The 26,470-nt window shown below is 40.4% G+C and overlaps 2 protein-coding genes and 1 long non-coding RNA gene across 3 annotated transcripts in view; 1 reads left to right on the top strand and 2 right to left on the bottom strand.

Moving 5' to 3' along the window:
• The first annotated feature begins 581 nt into the window (after window positions 1–581).
• Window positions 582–4,387, top strand: LOC119617854. The gene is made up of 3 exons (XR_005234274.1): window positions 582–660; window positions 3,788–3,897; window positions 4,245–4,387. It is a non-coding gene; the product is annotated as an uncharacterized LOC119617854 (long non-coding RNA).
• A 2,332-nt stretch (window positions 4,388–6,719) lies between these two features.
• epas1a (endothelial PAS domain protein 1a) lies at window positions 6,720–13,733 on the bottom strand. The gene is made up of 8 exons (XM_025010659.2): window positions 13,497–13,733; window positions 12,583–12,749; window positions 11,809–12,047; window positions 10,968–11,052; window positions 10,793–10,893; window positions 10,547–10,710; window positions 8,430–8,536; window positions 6,720–8,352 (listed from the first exon to the last, which is right to left on the bottom strand). The coding sequence occupies exons 1-8, from the start codon at window positions 13,520–13,522 to the stop codon at window positions 8,060–8,062; spliced, it is 1,182 nt and encodes a 393-aa protein (XP_024866427.1). The 5' UTR covers window positions 13,523–13,733; the 3' UTR covers window positions 6,720–8,059.
• Window positions 13,734–13,848: 115 nt separating this feature from the next.
• Window positions 13,849–26,470, bottom strand: part of prkcea (protein kinase C, epsilon a) — a 45,378-nt gene continuing 32,756 nt past the window's right edge. The window contains exons 8-15 of the mRNA XM_017438227.1: window positions 25,437–25,539; window positions 24,618–24,814; window positions 22,588–22,761; window positions 22,336–22,490; window positions 21,932–22,070; window positions 20,047–20,235; window positions 18,819–18,965; window positions 13,849–15,546 (exon numbers count right to left, since the gene is read on the bottom strand). Of these exons, the coding sequence (XP_017293716.1) occupies window positions 15,397–15,546; window positions 18,819–18,965; window positions 20,047–20,235; window positions 21,932–22,070; window positions 22,336–22,490; window positions 22,588–22,761; window positions 24,618–24,814; window positions 25,437–25,539 (1,254 nt within the window). The 3' untranslated portion in view covers window positions 13,849–15,396. The remainder of the gene's footprint in view (window positions 15,547–18,818; window positions 18,966–20,046; window positions 20,236–21,931; window positions 22,071–22,335; window positions 22,491–22,587; window positions 22,762–24,617; window positions 24,815–25,436; window positions 25,540–26,470) is intronic.

Raw genomic sequence — 26,470 nt, 5'->3', positions numbered from 1 at the left:
ACTATTCTAAAATACTATATAGACCTATGGGCAACATACTATAAAAATATCACAATTTCTGTGCTTTTGAACATTTATGTTGGTGTCTGAAGCATCCATCCACCCATCTATTGTCAGTACTGCTCTGTTCTTTTCAAAGAAGCCTTAGAAGTGGGAATCCAAACAACTTTGTTTATGTGTTTTGCTTTGCTATAAGCAGCTTTTATTATCAAAGATTACGCATATCACAAAATTTTTAAAAAATGAAGCAATAACTGTCTACAAGCATGTTGCCTATGTTTTAAATTGTTCTTTAAATAATTTTCCCCAACTGGAAAGGGAAAATTTGACTTCCATTTTATATAACGTTGTTCTTTTATATATTTTACACCTAATTTTATTATTGAACAATAACATTCAGTTGTGTAAAAGAATATGTGCAGATGAATGATAAATGCTCTCATTAATGCAATAATAAACATATCAGTGTGTATTTTTTGTGCAGAAGCTCGTAGCTAAATAATGCGCACCAGCCTGGTCATTCATTAGCTTTGTTGTAGCAACTGCAGCCTAACAGTTTTGTACTTTGTGGTTTGGTCAAAGGGTCTCCGTGAGGCCTGCTGCCATCAGCACTTCCCTGATCTGTTGGGTGAATGACAGCGCTATGAAACAAGAGAGATGGTAAGTCAGATATGATGAAAAGAAAAAAGGCCCGTTACTCTCACGTCAGTCATTAACTTTCTTCATAAGCAGCAATGATTAATTAAGAAGCCGACCTGGAAAAATAAAAAAAACTGTCTAATTCTGACCAAACTGGCAAGCTAGTTAAACTGGGGATATTCACAAACACATTTGTCTTTTTTTTTTGTTCATTCTTTTGTTTTTTCTCTTGTTCTTATGCTCACTTTATCTTTAGATTTAGACATCCAAACTAGCTGGTTAGGATTAGCAACAAAGCTTCCTGGTTAGGTATATGCACAGATGCTGCTTGGTTAATTTTAGAAGCCAAAACCTTTTGTTTACAAACATTTTTTACCACATTGGGTTGTTGCAAATTGCCATTTTGTAGGTAGTCTGGCTGATTTCTAGTAATCGTGTAAACAAGCGAGTGTGTGAGTGTGTTTAGGTGCAGGAGGGTCGATGTCTTTTCCTGATATGAGACAAAACTATCAGGTACCTCAAGATAATTTTCATTAAATGCTTCCCAACTCAGCAGAGGGACTAATGGGCACTGATAGGCAAACAAGCAGAGCGTATTTCATCTAAAATGCATCCATTAAGCAATAAACCGTGTGATTAATATTTCAAATCTAAAAATGCTCTTCAGAATGACTAACTACGCAATCTGCTCCCATTGTCAAAGCACAGCAAAGATAGTGAGGCGGTGCGTAAACGTTGCTCAACACATTATCACTAATTCAAAGCCAGAGACAAACGAGTGTGTGCAGAAGTGATGGAGCGCTAAGCTTGTCTCTGCAAGGCCCTGACCGGGACCTGCACCTGTGGACTCTGCACATGAGATAAGATTAGATTCATTTCCTGGGATGTAGGTACAAATATCAATTCATATAGTTAAACACATGAGCAAATACACATTTACACAGCAGCAGGAGGCTCAATGGCTCAGCAGGGTGTGATTTCACATTCAGTACACACACACTGATGCACTTTTTATGATCAGATGTCAAATGTTTCTTACATCATGTAATGTCACTCTAGTGTCAGTTAGATAAAGCAATCAGGTGGAATTATGTTACTCATCACAGCTAGCACACAATCAAATCTTTCGTTAAATTAATGTCATGATGCCGGAGCTTATTTCCTTATTGTTCTTTTGTGAACTAAGGGACCATAAAACATTATCAACTCCCAAAGCTGATATCCAGGCTGTAATTAGAGATGAAACAACGGCACAGTTTACTTTCCAATTAAAATTGAAACAGAGAGAGAGAAAGTATACGCTGCTTGAACATCCATTTGACTGTTTGTTCTCTCTCTGTTCTCGGTAAGCAAACAGCAGTAAAGATAAGGTCGTCTGACCTTACAGCTGCAGAACTAAACAGCAAGCTTTCTGTTTTACTTCAGCGTACTTTTCATCTGAGAGCTTTCGGTCTTAATAAATCTTGCATCAGTAAAATTTACAACCCTAATTCTGACAAAGTTGAGACATTGTGTAAATTGTAAATAAAATAAAACAGAATGTCCCTTTCACAGTGAAACACAGAAAATATGTCAAATGTTAAAACTAAGAAATCGTATCTTTTCCTTTTTAATAGAAAGGTAATTCTGAGTTTTATGGTAGCAACACATCTAAATAAATTTGGGGGTCATATTTAACAGCGTCAAGTATTCCCTCAGTCCCACTGTTGTCCCGTTCTTCTCTGATGTAGGATTCTAGATGTTCAACAATCCTGGGTCTAATTTGCAGTATTTTTGGCCGGATCTGATATGTTGTTCTAAAACCTCAATATGTTTTTCTGCATTGATGGAGCCTTTCCAGATGTGTAAGCTGCCCATGCCAGACGCACTAATGCACCCCCATACCAACAGAGAGGCAGGCTGAATGGTCCCTCTCCTCTTTAGCATGAACAATGTGGCATCTGTGGTTTACAAAAAGAATTTCAAATTTTGATTAAACTTTGCTTCAGTTTATTTTAAATTAACTTTGGCTCAGAGAAGAAGGCGGCGTTTCTGGATTTTGTTCATATATAACTTCTTCTTTGCCTGATAGAGCTTTAAGCAGCATTCATGGACGGCACGGTGAGCTGTGTTTAGAGACAATGATCTGTGGAAGTGTTCCTGAGCCCCAGAACAGAACCAGAACCTGGTTTTAATGCAGCTCCACCTGAAGGCCTGAAGATCCCAGCCATCCATTATTGAAGCTCAGAGAACCTCTCAACCTCTGCCCATCTTTACTTCTGAGAGATTCATCTTCTCTAAAATGTTCTTTTTTATACCCAGTCCTCCTACTGATGTGTTGCCTGTAATTAATTGGACAATGCTGCTCCAGCTGTTTCTTATTTGTACCACTTAACCAAACAAATTTAAAATCCCTTTTGTTTTTTTCCACTAATTGGCACCAAAAATTTCAGTTTTAAAATTTGATTTGTTCACTATGTTCCCTGTGAATAAAATATGGGTTTGAAATCTTTAGAAATCTTCAAATGATTGCATTCTGTTTTTGTTTACATTTTACACAACGTGGAACCTGTTTAGATTTACACGAGCAAACAGTAATTCAGATGCAGATCTGAACTCAAGGAAATGGAGCGCCGAAGAACAGCTGTGGTGGAATGAGAGGCAGATATCACAAAGCAAACACAACCATGCACGCTGAAAGTTAGAATCTGTAGTTAAATTTTCTCTGCATCGACCCACCACAGCAGCAAGATCAGGTCCAAAGAAACCTGACAAACTGACAAGAAGGATGACTTTACTGACCCGATTGTAGAAAGTTTAAAGTTTCTAAATGCAGTGGACAACACATCCTTTACACAACACCTGGATATCTACAGATACTTTAGTTAATTTTAATTGTTGATGTCAATAGATATTTTCTTCTAATAATTACCAAACTATATAGTTTCCAAACAAGGATTAATGAAAAAACAATCTAGTTTGCCTGTTTCGTTTTAGTGTCATGAAGCAGAGTTTCTTTTGAGGCTCTTTATAAGGTCACTTTAAGTTTCTCTACGTCCATTTTGTGTCATATTTCTGATCATTTCAAGCATCTTTGCTGGGATTTTTTTGCATTTGTGATTATTTCACGAGAATTTGTTCTTTCTGTGTCTCACTAAATCTGACTCAGACACGCAGTGAATTAAATTTCGAGGAAATTTGGTCGACCGGTGGCGTCAGCAAACATGTACACGAGGAGCTGACCTGTACGTTTACAGGTCATTGTTCATATCTATAATCGTAAGTTCCCTTGTGCTGTTTGTTTCAAGATTTTACATGATTCTAAGTATTCAGAAAAGAGCAAGAAAAGTGTGCTTTTAACGTGAGGTCAATAAAATCTGTTTATTAACTTTGAGAAGTGACGTTTGAACAGAAAACCCTTTGAGCTCAGACTTCTATGTTAAAAACGACAAACAGGAAACATTCAAAAAATCTGTAAAAATGACTCCATAAAAAGCTTTTTGCCTTGGATTGTTAGCACACACTTTTAAAGCAGCTCAGCAGCCAGTTTCCTTTTCGCGTGCTCGCTTATAGCTTTAATCTTATCTGCTCCTCATCCCTTCCTGTTTTTCTCTTTGATTTATCAGCGTTTGTGTCGTAGTCTGAACTCTGCCGTGCCATTGGCTGACGGCCTGACGACTCCCACCCAAACCACAGGGGTGTGACCGGGGGAGGAGATGAGGAGAAGAAGAGGTTATGGGGCTGATCAAACAGGAACCTGTTCAGCTGAGTCACGTGGAAATAAAGTGGAACAGAGAGTTTCTTTCTGCCTTCTGGATTCTGTCTAAATCTGCTAATGTCTGCTCTTCTTCATATTCCAGCTCCTCAAGCTATCCACACCGCTGCCACTTCCTCTTAAGTTACAGTCTGCTCCACAGACTTTAGTTACACAAAGGCAATCAGGCGTCTGGAAAACATGCAAGGCCACAAACTTCCTGAGGAATTGCTCCAAAGGGCCCAACGGTTTTATAAACTTTTGTTTTGGCTCTAATTTCTCTTCACCACATCTTGTATATTCAAATATTATGCGTCACATTTTCGTTTTTCTACTTTAAGTTGCTGTTTTTTTTTCTTTTAAAACCAACAAAAGTGAGATCATCACAAATCTAAATCACTAGATCTCACCTGGAACATGTCAATTTAAATGTCAACTTTACCCTTTTTTCTGTTATTTCCAGGACCCTAATCTGTCAAAAACTGCATGATAATAGTGTGAATACTGATTCAGCATTTAGGGTTTTTTGTTTGTTTTGGTTTTTGCAATTTAACTATTTCTAGTTTGTGCTATTTAAACCATTTTTATATTTACACATCCAGCTCCAGATGGATGCTCTGATTTAATTTAATTTTTTTGTTGGAGGGTACATTTTATACCGTCCAAAACATTTATCTTTATTTACAAATTCTTACCCAATAGAAATATATCAAGATCGCTTTACTTCTTTCCAAAACATTGTTCTCTGTGAAATTTGCGTCAACATACTGGCTCCATTTTTGTCTTTGCCTTGTGCTACTTTTAGCTTTTAGCTACTGTTGTTACTTTTAGCTACCATTCTGCGACTTTTAACAAGCATTTAGCTACTTTTAACTTCTTGATAACCTACTTAAAATTTTTAGCGCCATCAGCTGTTCAGCAAAGTTGCAAAATTTAAGTAGGAACTAAAACTAAAACTAAAGTTTGAGTTTTTTAAATGAGTCTGTACAGATTTTAAACTTGATGTGTTGACATTTAATTTGAAAGCAATCCCAACACATGCCAAAGATGTGCAAAAAAAAAAGACTCAATTTACTATTTTAGAATAAAGAAACTCAGAGAAGTTCTCAGAAATACATAGAAAATGAGCACTTTAACATGTGCTGCGTGCAAAACTGGTGCATTTCTTTTAAGAAAACATCAAATTTATTCATGTTATATATAGAATTTCAGGAAAAACTCTCATAAATCTTTGTGATGTTCACTGTTTCAAAATGGTTTCCTTCCCATATCGTCTCAACATGTCCAAGAGAGGCGTGATGACGCTCACGCTGGTCTTCGTTCAGTCAGAGTTGCTGAATTCACTTGTTTTGAAATGAGTTCATGAACTCCTCACTGCTCAGCCTCACAGAGGAAGCTGCTCTCAGTTACTGAAATTAAACACTAGATGGAGCAACTAGATCAGTAAAATGATGCTGCATCAACGAGAGGATGGAGATAGATTACAGTAAAGCCTTCAGCGATGATACTGCAGTGAGTTTCTGTAATGAGAGTACATAAAATGTAAAAACTATTTACAGGACGATGCAAAAGTCTTTATGTTTTGCTTCCAAGCAAACAGACTTTCTTGTGTGGTCTTTCAATGGTTTTCTTCAGAAATTAGCAGCTTTTTCACTCATTTTCTGTCCAGTTCCTAATCATTTTCAGAGGACTGTTTTGTTCCTAGTTGAGCCCCCTAACTTTGACCTATGAGTCATTCAAATCGAAAATGGATCTCAAGAGATAAACCAGTGCTGAGTCGACACAATACAGAAAACTTGGCAAAAAATTCTGGCACTTTGTTTCCTGAGATTTGTCACAAAATGACAGTTTGTTCCAATTTTTTTAACTTAATTTGTTAAATTTCTCCAAGATAACACAATTTGTCAAAAAAGAAAAAAAAAAACAACAACCAACCAAAAAGCTGCTGTCATTGGTTTTTCATGAGCAGGACCCACAAACTGAACTCTGTAGCTCCGCCCACAGACGCGTTTTCCTAACCAATGTGGCACCATTTAAGGGGAAATAAACAGGCTTTCCAACAGTACAGATTTATTGTCAAGAAGTATTGTTACAAATAAATAATCAACCAAATACAAATTTCCTTACTTTTTATGCTGACTTTATTTGCATCTAAAAGTCTTCTCCTTGACTCTACACTTATCCGATTCCACCATATTTGTTTACCTACATGGGCTTCAAACCAGCCTAATGTAGGTCAGCCACGTGAATCCAGCTGTAGATGTGCTGCAGATGTTCAGAGAGCAGGGGAGGTGAAAAAAAAAAAAAGGTGGTGAGCGGACTGAAATACAACCTATATGTGGTCTGAACTCATGCAGACGAACATCTAAAATAATTTTTCTGATTGTCACATTCATTCAGCTCACGCCACCCGAGTTCAACTGAAACTTTCGAGCGTGTGTGCGCGTGCATTCAGAGGTCAGGAGGTAAAAAGTTGACAGCGTTCCCACGAGAACTTTCCTACCGAGCGTCTCTATTCAGGAAGCTGTGGCTTTGGCTTGCGTGTACGCACATCTCCCCATCAGCAGAGAGCATATGTGTCTGTGCGCGCCCTGCATGTGCCCCACGTGTCAGGTGGCCTCCATGTCAACCCCATAGGAAGTAAGGTCAGACCCGAAGAGGTCAAGAAAAAGTCAACACATTTCATCTGCCACTCCGCCCCGTCAACAGTTTGTCAACCACAGTCTGCAACTAAAAGCTTCCAGTTTTCTCTTATGAAGACAGAAGTCGAGCTGCAGCAACGATTATGAAACCGCACAACAAAACTGAGAAGTGGACGGTTAATCTACCTGAACTATCACTGAACTAATATTACAGCAATTCTGCTCTTAATCCACAACTGTCATGCTTCGTAGCTCAAATCTTTATCAGAATACTTTCCAAAAATAAAAAATAAAAAAACGTCGCGAGAAGAACACAAGGCAAGCCTTTCAGAATGAAAACCTCGAAGTTTAATGACAAATAATACAAAAGCATCTACAGAGGCACGTAGAGAGAACGTTGGTGTCTTCAGACTCCAACTTCAGCTCAAAAATTGTTGGAACGTTTGGTCCAAAGAGAGCTGCAAAGACGGCTCCTCGACTCCACTGTGGCACACACACAATCAACAAATGATCAAACATTTGGGAAATGTAACACTCTTCAGTTCAACAGCAGCTTTAGTTTAGTTTATCACAGATTTTTAAGGGATTATACTGGTGCTTTTGGATGGCTAGACTGTTAAATATAACATGAACACTTTAAAGAACTTTCAATTATTATTTCTTTTATGCTTAAATCTAATCTAACAAAATGACAAACAACTTTTTTGTAATAGAAGAGAAAATTTGACACTTTTCTTAAATTAAGCAGGTTATTTGACAGCAGAAATCAGTACTGTTTGAGGGAATATATAAAACCCAACGCAGTGAGGATTCATTTTCAGAAAATTAGGCACTTTTTACACTAAAGTTTCATCTTAAAACCTCCCAGAATGAAGGCGGTAATGGTACAGATAAAATGACAAACTGAGGCAATGTTTTGGTTATGAGACACTTCTGAAACACTTGAAGTGTTTTAGTTTGATTTTCAGAACGTGAGAACAATCTTCAACTGCAACTAAAATCTGATGTGAAGGAAATGAAAAGAGCTAATCCAGTCATTTCAGTATTACAGTCTGAAATATGTCAATAAATGAACGTTTGTCGCCCGCCGTCGAAGCGGAAAGAGCATTAAGGTTTTTTCCCCAAGCGAAGCACAGTTTAATGAATTTAACGAGAAAAGACGGACACACCTGAGAACATATGTGACACAGAGGATGCAGAGAGGCTGACTGGCGTTGGATCTGGACCTGGACGGTTGGACACCGGGGATGACGGCGCTGTGACTCTCCACCCAGACGTAACCTCCGCCTCTGACCAGCATCCTGTACTGACCGCTGACGGACTGACTCTTCAAACACACTGCGGGAACGGAGGCGGGTGGGACAATCACAACCTCTTCCATTATTTGGACGGTATCTGTGTGCGTCGGCGCTTACAGTTGAGGTGGTTTTTGTTCAAGCAGCTCGTGTCTAGCGTGTGACAGAGATCATAGATGGATCGGCCCAGCAGCTCCTCAGGCCTGTAACCTAAGAGAGACACCACCCTGCACACAAAAAACACCATTTTATTTATTTATTTATTTATTTAAAAAAAAACTGCAATATTTAGGCATGAAGGCAGCGCATGATTAGCTTTTGAGTGACTGAACAATTGCAGACGCAGCGACTAAAACAACTGAAATTAAGGAAAAAACGGTTCTGAAAGTTTAAAAAAGGGGAAGGTAAAGAGCTCCATCAATCTTTGTCAGAAATAACTCCATTTATATCAGGCTTCTTTTGTTTGGAGATATTCTTCCAGCCTCGTAAATTGTTTAGTTTAACATTCCTTTAAACAAAAAGCCAGTCTTTTTGTAGGTTTGAGTGACGCCTGGCAGCACAGCACGGAGGAGGATGAACTGGGAGTTTGTGTTTTAAATAAAAACTGTTGTCTATAAAACCATTTGTGCAGAACTGCCAGACATCACTGGGAGTTCAATTTTACTGAACCGGCTTTTGAAATCATGAGGACTGTCAGCAGATTTTACATTTTTTTCTTCTTTTTTGTTTTGGTGAGTGAACCTTTTTCTCTCCTGTTTACATCAGAAAATGTTTAATGAATACAATGAAAAAAGTACATTTCGTTCATTCAATTTCTTTCTTTTTCTAACAATTTCATAACCTAGTGTATCAGGTAATGAACGAAATATTGGGTGTAACTGCATAAGAAATATGCAGACAGAATGAATGAATTAATGAATTAATGTTGTTTAAAAGGGCAAAATTAAAGCCATCTCTTATTTACTGTTTTCCAAGCTGAAACTTTTAAGTTGATTATTTCTTCACTAGTACATTTCTTCATTTCTATAATGGCTTATTATTTCCTGTGTACAGCGTTTGTAGGCCTATTTAGGTGTATTTATTCATTTTTGAATGCATCTTTAATTTAATTATACCATTAACTTCTGAAAGTCTCTGAATCAGTCAGATGAGCCGTCCTGAGTCGAGACGATGCAGTTCACAATGAGAGGATTGTTGCAGCTCAAACTGCAGTTTTTTTACGTTAAACACTGGATCTTCTCTAGCTTTGCTCTTAGTTCTATAAAATCCACTCAGGTCCGAATAGTCATCCGTAATTTGTAAGATGATGACACAGGATTTGTCACCTGACGAGGATTAAATAAAGGGTAAACAAAGAAACATAAAAATACACGAATTACATAAATAATCGTGTAACTAAATGCGATTATAGATGCAAAACGGGATGGATAAATTCAATTAAATGCAGAAATTGTCAGAATCGGTATGCAAAGATTACCCTCCCCCCCCTAATTGAAACACTGAGTTCAGGTTGTCGGCTGGTTACCACCCATATCTGACAGAAAACCGCAAAAAAACCTGCACACCCAAAGAAAAATCTCTCTGTCACAATCTAATCACGTCCCGATGCATGCGGTTTATTTTACTCCGAGTGAGACTGCAAACTTTAATAACTGCAATATGCAATGTGTGAGAGCAGAAACCTGTGATTGAAACAATAAACATGGCTTCTTCAGCTCTACGGAAATCTACTTTTTCATGCAAACATCGATAAAACTGCAAGTTTAGGGCTTTTAATTTGTCATGCACATCTCTTTTTATACAACTTCTCATGCATCATAGACAAATTAAATGTTGGATGAAGATGTAAATGATTCTTGACACTGATTGAATTATGTTCAAATACATGAAAATGTACAGCAAAAAGGCTGTTTAAACATTTATTTATGCCTAAGACAGGAGGACAGGTGCTGCAGCTTCTTCTAACTAACACTAAATTTCAGTTTATCTATAAATATATATATTATCTCTGATTCCAGACGCACACTGTCATCAAACCATCGGCACAGTAGCCTCTGTCACTGTGGAGTTTTGTGTTATACTGTTTAATATATATATTTTTTTATCTACCTTTATATTTTAGTCTTTAGTCTTATATTTTATTAAGAATTATATAGCTGTGATGATGTTCCATCCAAGTGCACAACAGAATAGAAAACCAGGCAGTATGTTGAAGAAACACGCTGGGTGGGACGTACCGTTGGTCGCAGTACGTGAACTTCATGTCCATGCTGTGCTGGCTGGTGAATGTGTGTGTGCTGAGGAGTGTGTGTGAGAGCGGCAGAGGGCGGCAGGTCAGGAGCAGGCAGGAAACTGAAGACGAGGCCATGCACACCTTCGCTCTGCCCTGACAGTGCAACACCTGAGGTCACAGCAGTTAAACACAATAAACAACTAACAAACCATCGAGGAAGCCGTCTAAGGTTTCAATATTTCTCACCAACCTTCCACGAAGCTGACTTAATGTTACCGATTCTTCCTCTGTGAGTCAGGGCGCTTTTTATCCTCATGACAAAGTCCCTCTTCTGACTGCACCAAACCTCGTCTACAAACAAACAACGTATGAGGCTGCAGGGACAGACTTGTTCAAATGTGCCACACACACACACACACACACACCTGCTGTCAGACGTAGATTATGTCTGATTTCCTCGTGATCACACGGGTGAGTATACTCAAAAATATTGTGTCCCATCAGCTCAGTCTGTCAGAAAACAAGAGAAAGCTGACTTCTGAGTGACTGCTGAAATTTGATGGACAAGCTAAAACAGATTTTTTTAAAGCTAAAAGCAGCAAAAGGCTAGCTCAAAGCTAAAAGTATCTAAATACTGGCTAGAAGCTTAAAGTTACAAAAGGCTAGTTAGAAGCCAAAAGTAGCAAAAAGTTGGTTACAGCTAAATATAGCAGAAGGCTAGCTAGAAACTAAAGGTAGGAGAACATCGGCTACAAGCCAAAAGTAGCAAAAGATTAGCTTAAAGCTAAATATAGCAAAAGCTAGCTCAAAGCCAAAGCAGCAGAAGGCTAGCTAACAGCTAAAAGTAACAAAAGCTAGCTCAGAGATAAAGCACCAAAATGCGAGCTCCATTCTAAAAGTAACAAAATACTAGCTAAAAGCTTATATTAGTGAAAGGCTGGCTAACAGCTAAAAGTAACAGAATGATAAAAATTATAAGACAAAAATAGAAGAATCACTATCATTATTATCATGTATTACTATGAGGAAAAAGAATCATAATAAATATATATAAATAAATAACTATTTTGAAAAGTATAAATGTGTCAAAAACCAAAAGCCACAGCACCCATTTCCTTATGAGCTAATGTTTTTTTATAGTTGTGAATGGCTAAAATAGCACAAAATATGCAGAAGGACTTCAGTTAGATTGCAAAAAAAATAAAAACAGGAAAACAACAGCGTGACCACTGACTGACCCTAAAGCATCACTCTGGTTTTCCTCACCTGTGTCAAACCCATGTACTTGTTGACGTTTTCCGATAAGAAGATCATGTCTCCTGAGGTGGACAAGACCATCAGGAACCCCTCCAGGATCTTCAGGTACATGTTTGTTTCATCCAGCGGCGTGAATTCATCCATCTCTTTCGCTATGTCACAAATCAGTTCCTGCCCCCCTTTAATCCCATTAATCCCATGTCCACACCTGTCTGTGTGTCTGAGCTCTGGACTGATCCCAGCAGTTTCTGAAGCAGAAAAAAATGACAGATTTTCTGCTAACTGCATTAAGAAACAGTTTATTTCATGAGAAACTTTTCTGTTCTCAGAGAAGTGTGTTTGCAGTAAGAATGAAAACAGGAGAACAAAGGACGTGGTGTATTTTGTGTGTGTGTGTGTGTGTGTGTACTCGTGCTGTACGTGTATGTGTGGCAGGTGTTATCAAGGACTTCCTCTGTCTGACACCTAAAATAAACCACAAGTCATGCCTTTTTTAAAACTGTTTTTAAGTTTTAGAAATCAGAAAAGTACATTACATTACTAGGATTTGTATTTTTTTTAGTTCTCCTCCACCACAAAAAGGCCAAGGTGGACAATAATGTACTTGCCTGTGTCTGTGTATGTTTGTGTGAGAACTGTTTTAAGAATATTCCATTATTATTTAACTTTATCTGAACAGCAGCTTATTCCAAAGCATGACCTACAGCTCCAGTTTGTTCCACTTGTCTGCCACGTAATGGCTCAGAGATGGTGTCAGATGTGTGAGTTAATCTGCTCCGTTACCTTTGAGCAGCGTGTGCATGCGTATGTAGCTCAGGGTGAGGCGGATGATGGAGGGTTTGTCCAGGTGAGCTCGGACGGACTGCTGCAGCGGCAGGAGGCGAGATAAATCTCCGAACACGTCCGACTCCACACGCCGCCTCCGTCTGGCCGCCTCACGGCTGATCGCTCTGCAGACGGGGAAAAACAAAAAAAAAAGGAGGAAGTCAGGTGCCTCAAGTAAAGTTTCACTGGATTTTTAAATTTTAGGTAAAAAACTCCAAAAAAAACTCAGACATTTAATTGTGATAAACAACAAATAAATCGAATAACAAGGGGGGAAAAAATGACATTATACACAATATACAACTTGTAGTCTTCAGCTTGAGCTACATTAAGCTATAATTTCTAGAAGATAAAGATAAATTTGCTCATTTTATTCATTTATCAACCCTGTTTTGCTTTTTACTGCCGTGGCTTTTCACATTTGCCTCAAACTCCATGTTCAGCAACACCTAACAACATCACGATCACATGGCGGGAACGGGGAGCGAGAAAAAGAAAAATTCAAGTAGTTTCTCAACTTTTAGCTTGATGACACTGTGACTTTTTGGCACCATCTGAAAGGATTTTAAATAATTTCTCAACATGTAAGGAAGCCTCTAATACTTCCTTTTTTTAAAAGTCAAATTTCTGCTATCATTCATGCTTTTCCATGCATGTATTTGTACTTTTTTTACTTTATATTTTAATTCCAGGCTTTTCATGAGAGTTTAATATTTTCTCCACCATTGAAGAAGTATGTGGTCAAGATTTTATCCAGATGCCCATTGTGGCCACTCCACCAGCTTCAGCCTTGCAACATCGCCTCAATTACCAACTGCAGACACAAGCCAGCTAAAGCTCTCTGACAGATGATTTGTTTTCAACAGATTTACCTTCTCTTCTCCTTGTCAGCTGTCATTGTGGCCCGCAAAGGTCTCTAAGGCAAGGAAAGCGGTCTCCTGCAGCACACACGACTTGGACGGACACCAGTGAGCGTCTCCTCTCCTCTTTCTGCATGCAAATCATCTTTCAGGCCTCCAAAATTGAGCACGGTGATAGGTCAGCTGGCCAGGAAAAGCATCACCCTATTCCCTCCTTCCGCTCCTCCCTTTTCTCACTTGTACACCCCTTTGAGCATCACACACATTCGCCTCTGAAGAGAGGCAGCAATACAGTAAAAACAAAATGAAACGAAGGATAAAACAGACGAGAGGGGGGAGAAAAAAGACTCAAAGGCGTCTGGAGTTGATGTAGACAGCTCAGTGTTTTATTGGAATCAGACCAGACGGGACTAGCCCGGCTGTTTGCACTACATTTTGGCACAGAGTAAGATAGTGTGACCAGGAACAGCCATAACCCCTGGGTGCACGAAGCTTCACTACACACTGACTCTACTGCACAGACAGCAACCAGCCCGTCTTCAGATCACTGTACAGTACACGCAACAAGAGTCCTTCTCTGTGTGTGCATGTGTTTGCAAGAGAGAGACGTCGAAGGGGAAGGAGGAGGGAGGAGAGAGCAAAGGAGAGAGTCTGTGTTGTGTTTAGTGTCTGTGTGGTTGAAGTGAGAGGTAATTCAGCTGCTGGTTCTCCACATTTCTTAACGACCGGCTGTAACAGACCTATAATGGTATAGTTATAGTATTATACATAAAGATTTCCTCCAGATACACTTTACAATAATAATAATTATTATTATTATAATAAAAAAGAGAGCGCAATATGAAAGAAAAGCCATTTTGAAAAAAAAAAAAAGCAAAAGTGAGACAAAGCTAGTGGTTTTGGCTGGAAAAGGTGGAGAGAAACGGCTGCTGCAGGTGAGGAGAAAAGAAAAAAGAACAGGAGCTTTGGAGGAGAAGAAAAGGAAGAAGAAACCAAAAAAAAGGGACTTTAAGTCACAACATAAAGGGAAATAAAATTCACACATTCATGCACACAAAAAAGTACATTCACAATACATAAAAAAAAAAAAAAGTAACAACGCCCACGGTCCGACACATTCACACCGGCAGGACAGGAGCTGACTGAAGCTAACAGATGGATGAAATAGCTGGACGCCGGAGTTTTTACTGCTACACAGGCCGCCTGTAACACTCTGCTCCACATAATTAGTTCGATAGCCTGTAACATTCACTTTATATACAGAGGAAAGGAGCTCAGACACTGCAACAGTGAAAGGAGAATCTCACTCACTCATTCCAACAACAAGAACAACAACAAAAAAACATTTAGAGGAGAAAAAATGAACAAACAAACCTTAAAATATATAGATAGTCATGGTATTGCACAAAGAATATTTGGCCCTAACTGGTCCACGATAAGGACAGTAATAACACAGGTAGGGTGCTTGTCCATGCGCCACAACGCCCCTTTACTAGCAGACAATACCGACACGATACAGCCACTCAACACAGGCTATTTACAGGCCTCAGCACCTTCAGTCCACGTGTGTTCAGGTGCTGGAGAGAGAAGCGGTGTGAGCGTGTGTGTGTGTGTGTCTGGTTGTCTGTTGAGCGAGCTGGTGTGTGAGAGCATGTCAGATTTGTAGTGTGAGATCTGTGTTACAGGTATGCAGAGAATGTGTGTGCATTTTCATATTTATCTTCATAGTCATATTCACAATAAACCCAGGCAACAAGAACAACACAATGCAAGTAAATAATATTCCAAAAGTAACAACAACCAATAGCTTCAAAGTAAAGGATTGACCGTGTGTGTTTTGCAGACGGATTTATGGTTCTACTGAGCGTAAGCATGCCAGGTTCAGTGTTACTGTGATAAGAGTGTGTGGATGTTAGGTGTGCGTCTCCTCGGGGGCGCAGTAGGAGAAGTCCTTGAACTCCTCCTGGTTGATCTGTCGGATGATGGCCTCGTCTGTGGGCGTCAGCACGGGGTCCTCCTTGGTGAAGTCCTGGTCAAAGTTATTCACATCACGCTTGGTTTTCTGCAGAAACAAACACCACACAGACAGGGGGAGGGAGAGTCAGAAAAGTCGCTCAAATCAGATGGCTTTTAAACGAAACCACAGTGACACCTTCTGGCCAAAAAGACTCACTGCACTTTCAGTCCTAAATCTGTCAGAAATATAATCATTAAACAACAGCTGGGACAGTGGTGCGTTTTGGATTACCCTGACCAATTAGGAAAGACTACAAAAAGGGTTTGAATGATGTATTATAATTTATCATCTACCCTCAGCATGTAGTTAGTGAATATCCAGATGTAAATGAGAGAGAGGATTAAAAAAAACAACAAAATAAAATACAACGCCTTTTTTATACAAATATACAAAGGTTTTGCAAATAAACACGTAAACAACAATTTGACAGGCCTCTGAAATTTGATTGCCACAGCAAGGAGTCTGCAAATCAACACTGCCTGATTCTAATAATAAAAAAAAACTATGACAACATCTGTGTTTGATTTCATTGTTAAATGTAAAATGACTAAGGATGAACAATGTCGCACAAAACGTGATATCCTGATACGCCTTACTTTAAATTAAGAACAGATGCTGATACAGATATATTTGTGTATAAAGACTTAAACTCTTAAAAGACCCATTTTTTAATAAGCTACTTTTGTTTTTATATGTATATTTTATTGTCCTTTTATTCTTGTTTTATTTGATTTCATAGCACTTCGGTCAACCTCAATTGTTTTTAACCCTCCTCTTGTGTTCATTATTTTTGTATTTGTGACTGCCCCAATATACACTATATTACCAAAAGTATTCACTCGCCTCCCTTCACACTCATAAAAACAGGAGTAACATCTTATTCTTAATCCACAGGGTTTAATCTGATGTTGGCCCACTCTGCTTCTATAACAGCTTCAGCTCTTCTGGGAAGGTTTTCCTCAGGTTTAGGAGAGTTTATGGGAATTTTGGACCATTCTTCCTCATCTGTGAGGTCAGACACTGATGTTGGACAGAAGGCCTGGCTCACGGTCTCTGCTCTAATTTATCCCAAAGGTGTTCTGTCAGGTTGAGGTCAGGACTCTGTGCAGGTCAGTCAGGTTCTTCGTCGCCAAACTCCCTCATCCACGTCTTTATGGACCTTGCTTTGTGCCCTGGTGAACAGGAAGGGGCCGTCCGCAAACTGTTCCCACAAAGCTGGGAGCACGAAGTTGTCCACACCATGATCCTCCCTCCACCAAACTTTAAATTTGGCTCAATGCAGTCAGACAAGAACCGTTCTCCTGGCAGCAGCAGAACCCAGACTCCTCCATGGGATTGGCAGACAGAGGAGCGTGATCTGTCCCTCCAGAGGACACGTCTCCACCGCTCCAGAGTCCAGCGGCGGCGTGTTTTACTCCACTGCATCGACGCTTTGCTCTCAGTGATGGAAGGCTTGGATGCAGCTGCTGCCATGGAAACCCATTCCATGAAGCTCTCTGCTCTCTGTTCTTCAGCTGATCTGAGGGCCTCATGAAGGTTGGAGGTCTGGAGCTGCTGACTCTGCAGAATGTCGGTGACCTCTGTCCACTCTGCACCTCCCCTGAGTCCATTCTGTGGTTTTATGTGACCTAACACTTCATGGTCGAGCTGCTGTCGCTCCTAATTGCTTCCACTTTGTTATATTACCAATACCATTTAGAGATGAATCAAGTTGTTCTACTTATCAGAAATTACTATGTGTCAAACTTTATCAAGAACATCTGTTTTTAAATCACCTCAGATTTTTAATAATGGTCCAGAAGAACATCTTTTGTATCCTTAGTCAATACCGATCGGTGTAATTTTCTATAAAGTTAGTAAAAAGAGAACAGAGGACCTAGTCCCATAATTACAGCTGAATATGATAACATATGGATATATTCCCATTCTTTGAGGGTTCTTTCTCATCACAGAATTTTTCCACATCAGTTGTCTTTTGGTCTGAATCATGTTCTGTCTCCAGCTTCTGACTCGTTCTCCTCTGCAGCATCTTTCATGTCGGGTTCTCGGCCTCGCTCCTTGTCACCAGCGTCATGATCCATGATATGATCGAGGACCTCAATAACAGTATATCCTCTGGTCATCGTTCTGCCACAGAATGAATTGTGAGCAAGGCCTCAAAAAAAAAAAAACCTTCACCTTACCAGAGCTGCGAGAAACGTTTTAGATTATGACTGAACCAAAGCTGCAGGTTGGATAAAACATCCAAAATTTAATGACAATTGTTAAAATTTATTGTCTATGAAATCTTATGTTGATCAGATTACCGTATTTTCTGCTCTTAAAAGCCTTTAATTTTCTCAAAAAATGACAGTGCGCCTTAAAATCCGGAGCGCCTTATATGTGTAAGAAGTTGTAATGTTTTAGTACGACTTTGGTAAACTACAAAGCTGCACCGCTTGCAGCATTAGGCCCCCACATACTCGGGCGGACTGTGCGCCCTCCGTGAGCCACACGGACTACGGGCGGACTGTCTGAGACTTCATATTCGAGCGTACAGACTGCCTAAAATTCTCCTGTGACAAATTTCAGTCATGGCGTCACCAGACGAGGAGGAAGAGATGGCTTGCCTCTGAGCTTTGAAGGAACAAAAGAAAAGAAGGTGCCCTGAGCCGTGTCTCTTCACCACCAGGGCAGCCATCGCACACCTGACAGCGCTACACAGAGAGCGGCAGTCGCGCCGTGCGCTGGCGCCGATTCTCACATGAGAGCGGTCGCCGGGCAGTTTATTGTGCGACACCGAGTAGGCGGTCATAAAAATTGATCTTTGCGCAGACGCGGAGTGAAGTACGCCCGAGTATGTGGGGGCTTTTATATTCCAAAAAGACGGGACTGTTTTGTTTCGCTTAATGCGCCTTATAGTCCGGTGCGCCTTATATATGACAAAAGTTCAAAAATGGACCACTGACAATGCGCCTTATAATCCAGTGCGCGTATAGTGCAGAAAATACGGTATAAGAAATAGTTTTTCAGAGAGAAAACTTCCAAAACTATCAAATTTAACTAACACATTAGGAGGGTTAAAGGTTAAATGTGCTATATAAATAAAACTGACATCAGCATGATTTAGCAAACCTAGTAGAACTAAAATACTGTCTCTGTTTTCACTGTGATGGCCCAAAGTTAGCCATAAAATTGCTTTTCAATACATACACATAAAGAGTGAAGCTGAAAACATTAACACTCGTCTGGCCGTTCCATTCACACTCTTCAAAGGAATTTAACTACTTTTTGTTCAAAATTAAGTGCAGTGGGGGTTTAGAGTGTGTGTTTCTTACAATCCGGGGTTTAAAGGGCGGTTTCACTTTCCTCTGTTCCAACAGGACCCAGTCGATCTCTCTGAAGAAGGCGTGGGTCTTGATGGCCTCCTCGCAGCCCTGGCTCACCACGCAGCCCAGGCGCTTGGCCGGGTTCTTTGTCATGAACTGCAGACAACAGCACACAGATCTGGTTACGGGATTCTGCCAGGCCCATTACAGACACTCAGCTGCGGTTTCATCCATAAAACGTCCAGAACTGGAAAAAAAAAGGCTGCGTAGAAAACATATCAGAGCTAAAAATAGAGCTGAAGCATTAATGGTTCAAAGAGGAGGCAAAGTGCTGGTTTTAGTGTCTCTAAAAGCACCGCCTGTTCAAAACTTTGGGATGTTTTGAGGCTTTAAGATCTTCTCGTCATTAATAGGAACTTTATTCACAGACGGTACTGTCACTGACGTTTGAAAACTGACTGAAAGGCAGCCGTTTCAGACATCTGGGTCACATGGAACGGTTTGGGCTTCATTAAGTCGCCACATTTCAACAATAAAATTCAACGTTTATTGTGCTCGGACTTTAATACAACAACTGTTTTTTTCCAGAGTTCCCACTGTGAGCGTGAATTGATGTACCATCAGAAATTCACTTGAACACTTTTCTTTCCATGGCTGGTGGCCTGGTGCATGCTCAGTTTAGAAATCTAATATTAACTTTCTTATTTTCACACTGATTAACACATTATTCTGCTACAGAAAAAAAGGGCAAAAAATAGTTCCAGGCTCCCGGAAAGCCAAAATCGTTTCTACACACAGAGAAAAACACTGTTAGATTCCATGTTGTAATGATAGATTTGATAATAAATACATTTTGTATTCAATAACCGTGATTTTTAAAGGGCCTTCTGTGTATTTATTAGCGATAGGAATGGAAATTTTAATGCTCCGCTTCCTCAACCAAGACATTCAAAGAAGATTCAGTTTTTTGGGGCAAATCTGGAACAGTTTTAATTTCATTTTACTCCTTTATTTGCCCATGAATGAAGATTAAAGGATTAAATGTGTTTTTGGGGGAAAAAGTGTAAAATAAATATATAAACTCAACATGTTATATTCTATGCATTTACTTGAAGTAAAATAAAAGCCTCAAGGAATTAATAAAAAGATGTGAAAGCGACATAATCTTAAACGGGGTTCAAATATCTTTTCAAACAACCAAATTAAGAGAACGAACGGCGGGTTTCGTGACTCGTACCGCTCGCAGTATGGACACGGCCTCCTTGCTGAGCCACACGGGGTAGAGGACGTCGTCGTGGAGAATCGACTCAAACAAGTCGTCTTCGTTGTCGGCTTCGAACGGAGGCTGCCCGGCCATCATCTCGTACATCAGCACCCCCAGAGCCCACCAGTCCACCGAGGCGCCGTACTCCAGCTCCTGCAGGATCTGGATTCAACAACGAGACGCGGTTCAACAGGCAGGACATTACTGGAGCAAGAACCGCTCCTCTGACCTTCGGAGGAGCAAAAACTTCTCAGATATGCCTTTTTTGTACATATACATGTCTGTTTTACCATAAATAGGAGCCTTAAAAACTACAATAACTGATCAAGAAAACAGCTTAGATGTTATTAGCAGCAGAGGTGGAAAATAACTGAAGTAATCTAAAGGTTTTATATAGATATATTTTGCCCTGAACAACAATTTAGAGTGTTTTTTTTCTTATTGTTTGTACTTTTTAAACCTTTCTTTTGTCATATTTGTCTACAGTATTGATAAAAACCGCTTTGGAAATGCTGGTTTAGAGACTAAATGTCTTTTTCTTTTTGCATTTTGACCAAAAGAACAAAAGCAGACATCCCTGCTGAAATCAGAAGTGACTAACAGAGAGGTAGATGATAAACAAACAAACTCTTCATCATTAACACTGACAGCTGTCAGACCTTTCAGGTAAAAAAACAAAAAAGAAAATGAAAGAAAGTTTTACACTAGTGTTGAGCAACTGTTACTATTTCCTCTCTGCATAAATTTACATATGAAAATCAGTTTGCAAATCAAGACTAGAGGTAAATCACCTGATTGAACAGATGAAAACAACCTGCTGCTGTGATATACAGGATCCTTTTTTTGTCAAACTGAGACCAAAAACTCTTCTTCTTCTTCTTCTTCCCTCAGCTGTTCCCTGTTCAGGAGTCTCCACAGCGAGTCCTCCCCCGTCTTCTGCGTCCTCTGTCCTCACTCCAACTACCTCCATGTCCTCTCTAACTGCGTCCATATGTCTCCTCTTTGTCTCTAACATCCTTCTGTCCCTCCTCTGCACATGTCCAAACCATCTCAGTCTAACTTTATCTCCCAGTCCTTCAACCCAAACTGAGACAGAAAACTGTTTTATTTTTAAGTAAATAAAAGCTAAAATTAAACATCCAATATAAAACTGGCTCTTTGCTACGTTGTCTGATATGTGTCGGTTCATCCCTCACTGAATATGCAGGTGGAAGACCATCTTAAACAACACCTCCCTGGACAAATGCAGGAGCTGCTTCAACCAGAACCCTCCAGGAAGTCATTCCTACCAGCAGACGTCAGACTTTTTAATGCCTCCCTCCCTCGACGTTTCAGACACTCAGACTCAGTAACTCTCTGGTGTGAAGTATCACAATGTGAACCAAATCTTGTGCAATTTCTGTATCTTCTTCATATCTATTTAACACGGTAATTCATCCAGTTTTAATGCTTTTTTGTTTCATTTTCTACTTGCCTTATTATTGTTTATATGTTCTGTTTCATGGTGAATCTTGTTCTGTGTATTCTTGGAGTGGTTGCAGCTATGTTGGGGAATAATAAAACATTTCTATTCTATTTTATAGGAGGTTTTTTTTGCCTGAATGTTTTCTAAAATGGTTAAGTTGCTTCAGAAACAAAAGATTACACAGAAAATGGTCGAGTATGAGACTAGAAAAAAAGTCTGATGAACTATTGATCAAGACCACTTAAAAAATTAACAAGAGTTTGGCTCCGTAGACTCAAAATCTTAAACTATGAGCACTGTCTAAAGATGTTTGCACAGAGTTGTATTACAAAAGGCAGAGAGGACAGGTGTCACTTTCCTCCAAAAAAGTCACTACCGCTAATCTCCGCTCACCTCAGGAGCGATGTAGTCAGGTGTGCCACAGAAGGTGGTGGTGGTCACGCCGTTCATGATGCCCTCTTTGCACATACCAAAATCTGCCAGCTTGCAGTGTCCCTCTGCATCTAAGAGGATGTTGTCCAACTTCAGATCCCTGTGAGAGCAAGAGACAGGAAGAGGGGGAGGGTTAGAGCCATCTGCTTCCCAAAACTGTTTGTTCAGTCGGGAGGTGAGTGTTCAATGGAAAAACCTGTGAAGCACCAAATAATGAGAATTTCTGATAATATTATCAAGTTCTTTGACATTTTTCAATCAGAGTCACCTGAAAATACAGTGTATAAGTGCAGGGGATTATCAAATATCTTTTAGTCAAAGAGATAAATTCGGTATAAAAACAAAGAGGCGATGGATGCGTTTACCTGTATATGACGCCGTTACGATGAAGGAACATGAGGGCTGACGTGACTTCAGCGGCGTAAAAACGAGAGCGAGACTCATCAAACTTCCTGGATCGCTGAATCTGGAACATCAGATCCCCTCCGTTCACATATTCCATTACAAAGAATAAACGGTCCTGGGTAGAGCGGGAATCGAGACGGGAGGACGTATGAGACAGAGAGAGGACAGCACAGACGAAGCGTCGTGGCTGCGTGCCGATGCTGTGGTCCTACCCGTGTCTGGAAGCAGCAGTAGAGCTGGGTGAGGTAGGGGTGGCGGCGGGCGAGGGCCAGGATGCGCTTCTCTGTCATGGTGCAGTCCACGTCATCGTCCTGGAGGATCACGTCTTTCTTTAAAACTTTAACGGCATAAACCTCCTCTGTCCCCTTCAGCTCTGCCAACATCACCTGGTTAAAAGAAGAAACTAGGTTTGTTTAAAAATGTCTCCTTCTCTTACAGCCTTTCATCACTAATCACAGCTTCAGTGTCTGTTCTCCTCAAACCAAACAGGTCAAAGATTAACACTTGGCACAGGGCTATTAAAATAAAATTAGTGAACTGTACCCAAGAAGTAAATATACCTCATTTCAGCAAGACCAAAAAATTTATATTTAGCTGCAGTATGTTGTGTACATAAGCTTAGATACTGTAGCACAGAGGTGGGAGTATGATGTATTGTGTGTGTGCTCGCTAAAGGATTTGGGGCGATGACATGGCATCAGCAGCACCTGGTAAAGAGAAAAAGGATTCAGTACAAAAACTACGCTGTACGGTGATTCTGATAAGAGAGAAAACATGGACTTAAGTATGGCCACGGGGAACAGTCGACACCTGTTTAAGAAAAAAAAAAACATAAAATTACATAACACCTCCAGCAAAGAGCAAAAGAAAGAAAGAGTTCTCTAAACTGTAGAGTCTAAAGTAAAACAAAAGAATCTGCACAACAGTGGCTTCTTGGTAGCAAAGAAGGTTAAATATGTCATTGAAATGATGAATATCTGCAAGTTCGGCTCAACATTTAGGTGAAAATGTATTTACTTGGAATTATTTACGGCTATTTTTAAATATATATATATATATAATTTTTAAAAAAAGTGAAACTGGAGCTGTAAACTTTTCTTTCTCTCTAAAACATTTTCAAACATAATCCTCAAACAGCCAGTTTGCATCCTCAGGAATTGGTGCACACAGGGTCCCGCCCCTGCCCGCCACCCGGCCCACATCACACCCGACCTTGGCGGCTCTCCCCACAGATGGTGGATCCACGTGGAGATGAGCTCGACCACCAGGCACTCACTGGCCCGCTCCCTCAGCCCCCACCCCCTCCCAGGCCTGACTTCTGCCCCGGCTTCCTCTATCCAGGCAATGTTGCCCGTTGCATGTGGTCGTCCTCCATCATTAAAATCTTCAAATCGCTTTAAGTCTCTGCTGGGTCTGCCCTGAGGAGGAGGGCCGAGGGCAGACCCTGGACTTCATCTCTGGGAACACCTTGGGATCCCCCAGGAGGATCTGGAGAGGGATGTCTGGTTTTCCCTCCTGATCCTGTTGCCCCCGTGACCCGACCACAGATTAGTGGCAGAATACGGATGGGTGGAAGGATATACATTAAATTAACCCATTATTCTTTAAATAAGTTGTTATAGTAAAAATACTCACACATATTTGCTTGTTTATATGTTCAGAAGTTATAAAGGCTCGTTAATTTATCCAAAATAATTCTACCCACCTGACAAAAGAAAGATCAATATAAATCTGTTTTAGTTCTGGTTTTGGTCTCTAAAGGCTCAAGAGGAAAATAAATGTCTCTTTAGTTGTCAAATGCTCCGGATGGATGGGCAGGTAATCTACGGGACAGATAGCACTCTAGAGGTTTTTCGATGCCCGTTGTTGGAAATCTGGCAGATGAAAGTGGAACAAAACAGCAAAGAAGCATGAAAGCAGGCCTGAGTTCAAGTCCAAGACAAAGACCGATTTCATTGATCTTTATCTACTGTTAACGAAGGCCTCTCTGCTCCATACGCTCCTAAAAAATCTGTAGCTTATGTGAAGGAAACAAAGAGCGGAACAATTACTTTTTACTGGCTTGGATGCCACAACCAGCCCACAGTCCGCTCTCACATGATATAATGTAAAAACTCAAATTAAATATAAATAACCTTCTGCTTTTGTGTAACCAATCATAAATATTTTTTTAAAACATGTTTAATTATAAACATGGCTAAACAAACGAACGTCCCCCTCAAACACCTCCGTGCAGGCGCACCTTGCCAAAGCTGCCTTTGCCGAGAACTTTGATAAAGTTGAAGTCTTTGAGGGTCCTCCTCTGGCTCTGCCCGTTCTCCCTCGCCGCAGAGGAGGACGAAGAGGAGTTGGTGGAGGAGGAGGAAGAGGAGGAGGAGTGCTGGGGTTCCTGCTGGTCGAGTGACAGCGCGTCCTGCAGGCGATCCAACTCTGCCAAGTCTGTGGGTGTCGTCGGAAAAGCAGATCAGACGTCAGTAAAATTATTTTAAAACCTGACTGTTGCTTTTTTTTTTCCTGTCAGTGTTTGACTGCTACACAAAAATAATTAGATCATTATAACATTTCCTTATTTGTTGCCGACTTCTCTTCAATGAACTTTTACAGCCGATCATCACATCCTCTGCTGCAACCTGAGATGAACCAGCGACAGGATCTCCGGGTGATTAAATACCAGCAGCGATGCGTGTGCTGCTCATCGTCACCGTCGTTTGGCTCGGTATAAACAAAAACGGGACTACTTCGACAAAGAGAAAGTTAACTTTCCACTTCTCGGCTTGAGGAGTGTGAAAATGCGATGACTAACTGTGACGACCAAATGGCGGTGGGCGGTGCGGGATAATTCACGTTTAGTCTACAGAAACACATTTATCTGCGTCTCTCTTGAAAGCAGCGACAATATTTTCACTGAAATCAAATCGCTACCCCTCAGTGGTTGAGTTAACAAATAAAAACAGCATGCTGATAGGAAGCCATCCTAAAGGGCTTTTAAAAAAACAAGCCTGCCTGTTGGTGTAAACGTTCGGTTTGGTGGTTTTTCGTGTGTTGGTGCGTAGAGTGTTACCCTGCTGCGAGGGGGAGGTGGGAACAGCTGGCTGGGTGAAGCTGTTCTCCTCAGTCTGAGAGAGCTCAGGAGGAGACTGGGGAGGGTCCTGCCCTGGAGTCAACTGCAAACACAGACACAACATGATCATTCCTTTGACTCGTCCTGCTTTAGATCTTGTAGTTGAAACAGGAGTTAGAGATTTCCTTCTCTGCCTCATCGATGTGTTCGGCAGTAAGAGACGTATTCGGGCCACTCAGAAGAAAAGAGAAATGAGGAGGAAGTTTCTTTTTATATAGTTTCAAGATTAAGGTGTCAATTAAGAGAGAAAAATGGTTGCCTCTCAAGACTTAAGCCAGAGGAAATGAACCCGACTGTGTTTGTTCTGTTTGTATCATCTCTGTTTCTGAGGGGTTGCGGGTGCACCTTTAACTGGGTTAACCACAAAATAACAAGCTGTGTGTTAGTCGAAGCAAGCCAAGGTGCGGTTCATTACTCCTGCTGCAGCACAACTCCCAGAACTTGTTTTAACCCTTCACAATAAGAGCCTCAAATACATGAACTGAATGCTGACTCCCAAATGCTCTCAGAATTCCTGGTGGTCTCGGCTGCAGTGTCTGTTTTACTGAAGAAGAAAAACAGAACGTATTTTCACAAGCTTCAGATGTTTAGAGAGAGTGTTTGAGGCTCTTATTGTGAAGGACTGAAACAGGTTCTGTGAGTTACTAACAGCACCTTAACCCAGTTAAAGTACACCCATAACCCTCAGATACAATAATAATAGCCTAATGACAAGCAGAAGATTTTATTTTACTTCTCAGTCCTGTAAAAGCAGGTTATTGTGCTTTAAAGAACTAAAATGATGTTTTCTGACAGCGAAACATCTAAATTTATTCACTATCTAACTGTGTTTTATATAATTAAATGTGCGTTTGGTATTTCCCCATTTAAAGCTGATTTTCTGTTGATCTGAGTGTTGGACCAATCAAGGCTCAAAGAACTGCCACGCTAGTATCTCAGCGCTCTTTGCAGAGGCCTTCCTAGAGTCAAAAGGT

This window comes from Kryptolebias marmoratus, linkage group LG17, assembly GCF_001649575.2.
Source record: "Kryptolebias marmoratus isolate JLee-2015 linkage group LG17, ASM164957v2, whole genome shotgun sequence".
In the NCBI taxonomy this organism is placed as follows: Eukaryota; Metazoa; Chordata; class Actinopteri; order Cyprinodontiformes; family Rivulidae; genus Kryptolebias; species Kryptolebias marmoratus.
This window is presented reverse-complemented; position numbering and strand designations above follow the sequence as displayed.

Bases quoted from the DNA above. Each gene is read 5' to 3' on its own strand.
- epas1a (XM_025010659.2), bottom strand. From the start codon at position 13,522: ATGACAGCTGACAAGGAGAAGAGAAG. The intron at 11,053-11,808 runs GTGAGGAAAACC...GTTTTCTGACAG, and splicing joins AGTACATGGGTTTGACACAG to ACTGAGCTGATGGGACACAA. The intron at 10,711-10,792 runs GTTGGTGAGAAA...CTGTGACCTCAG, and splicing joins TTAAGTCAGCTTCGTGGAAG to GTGTTGCACTGTCAGGGCAG.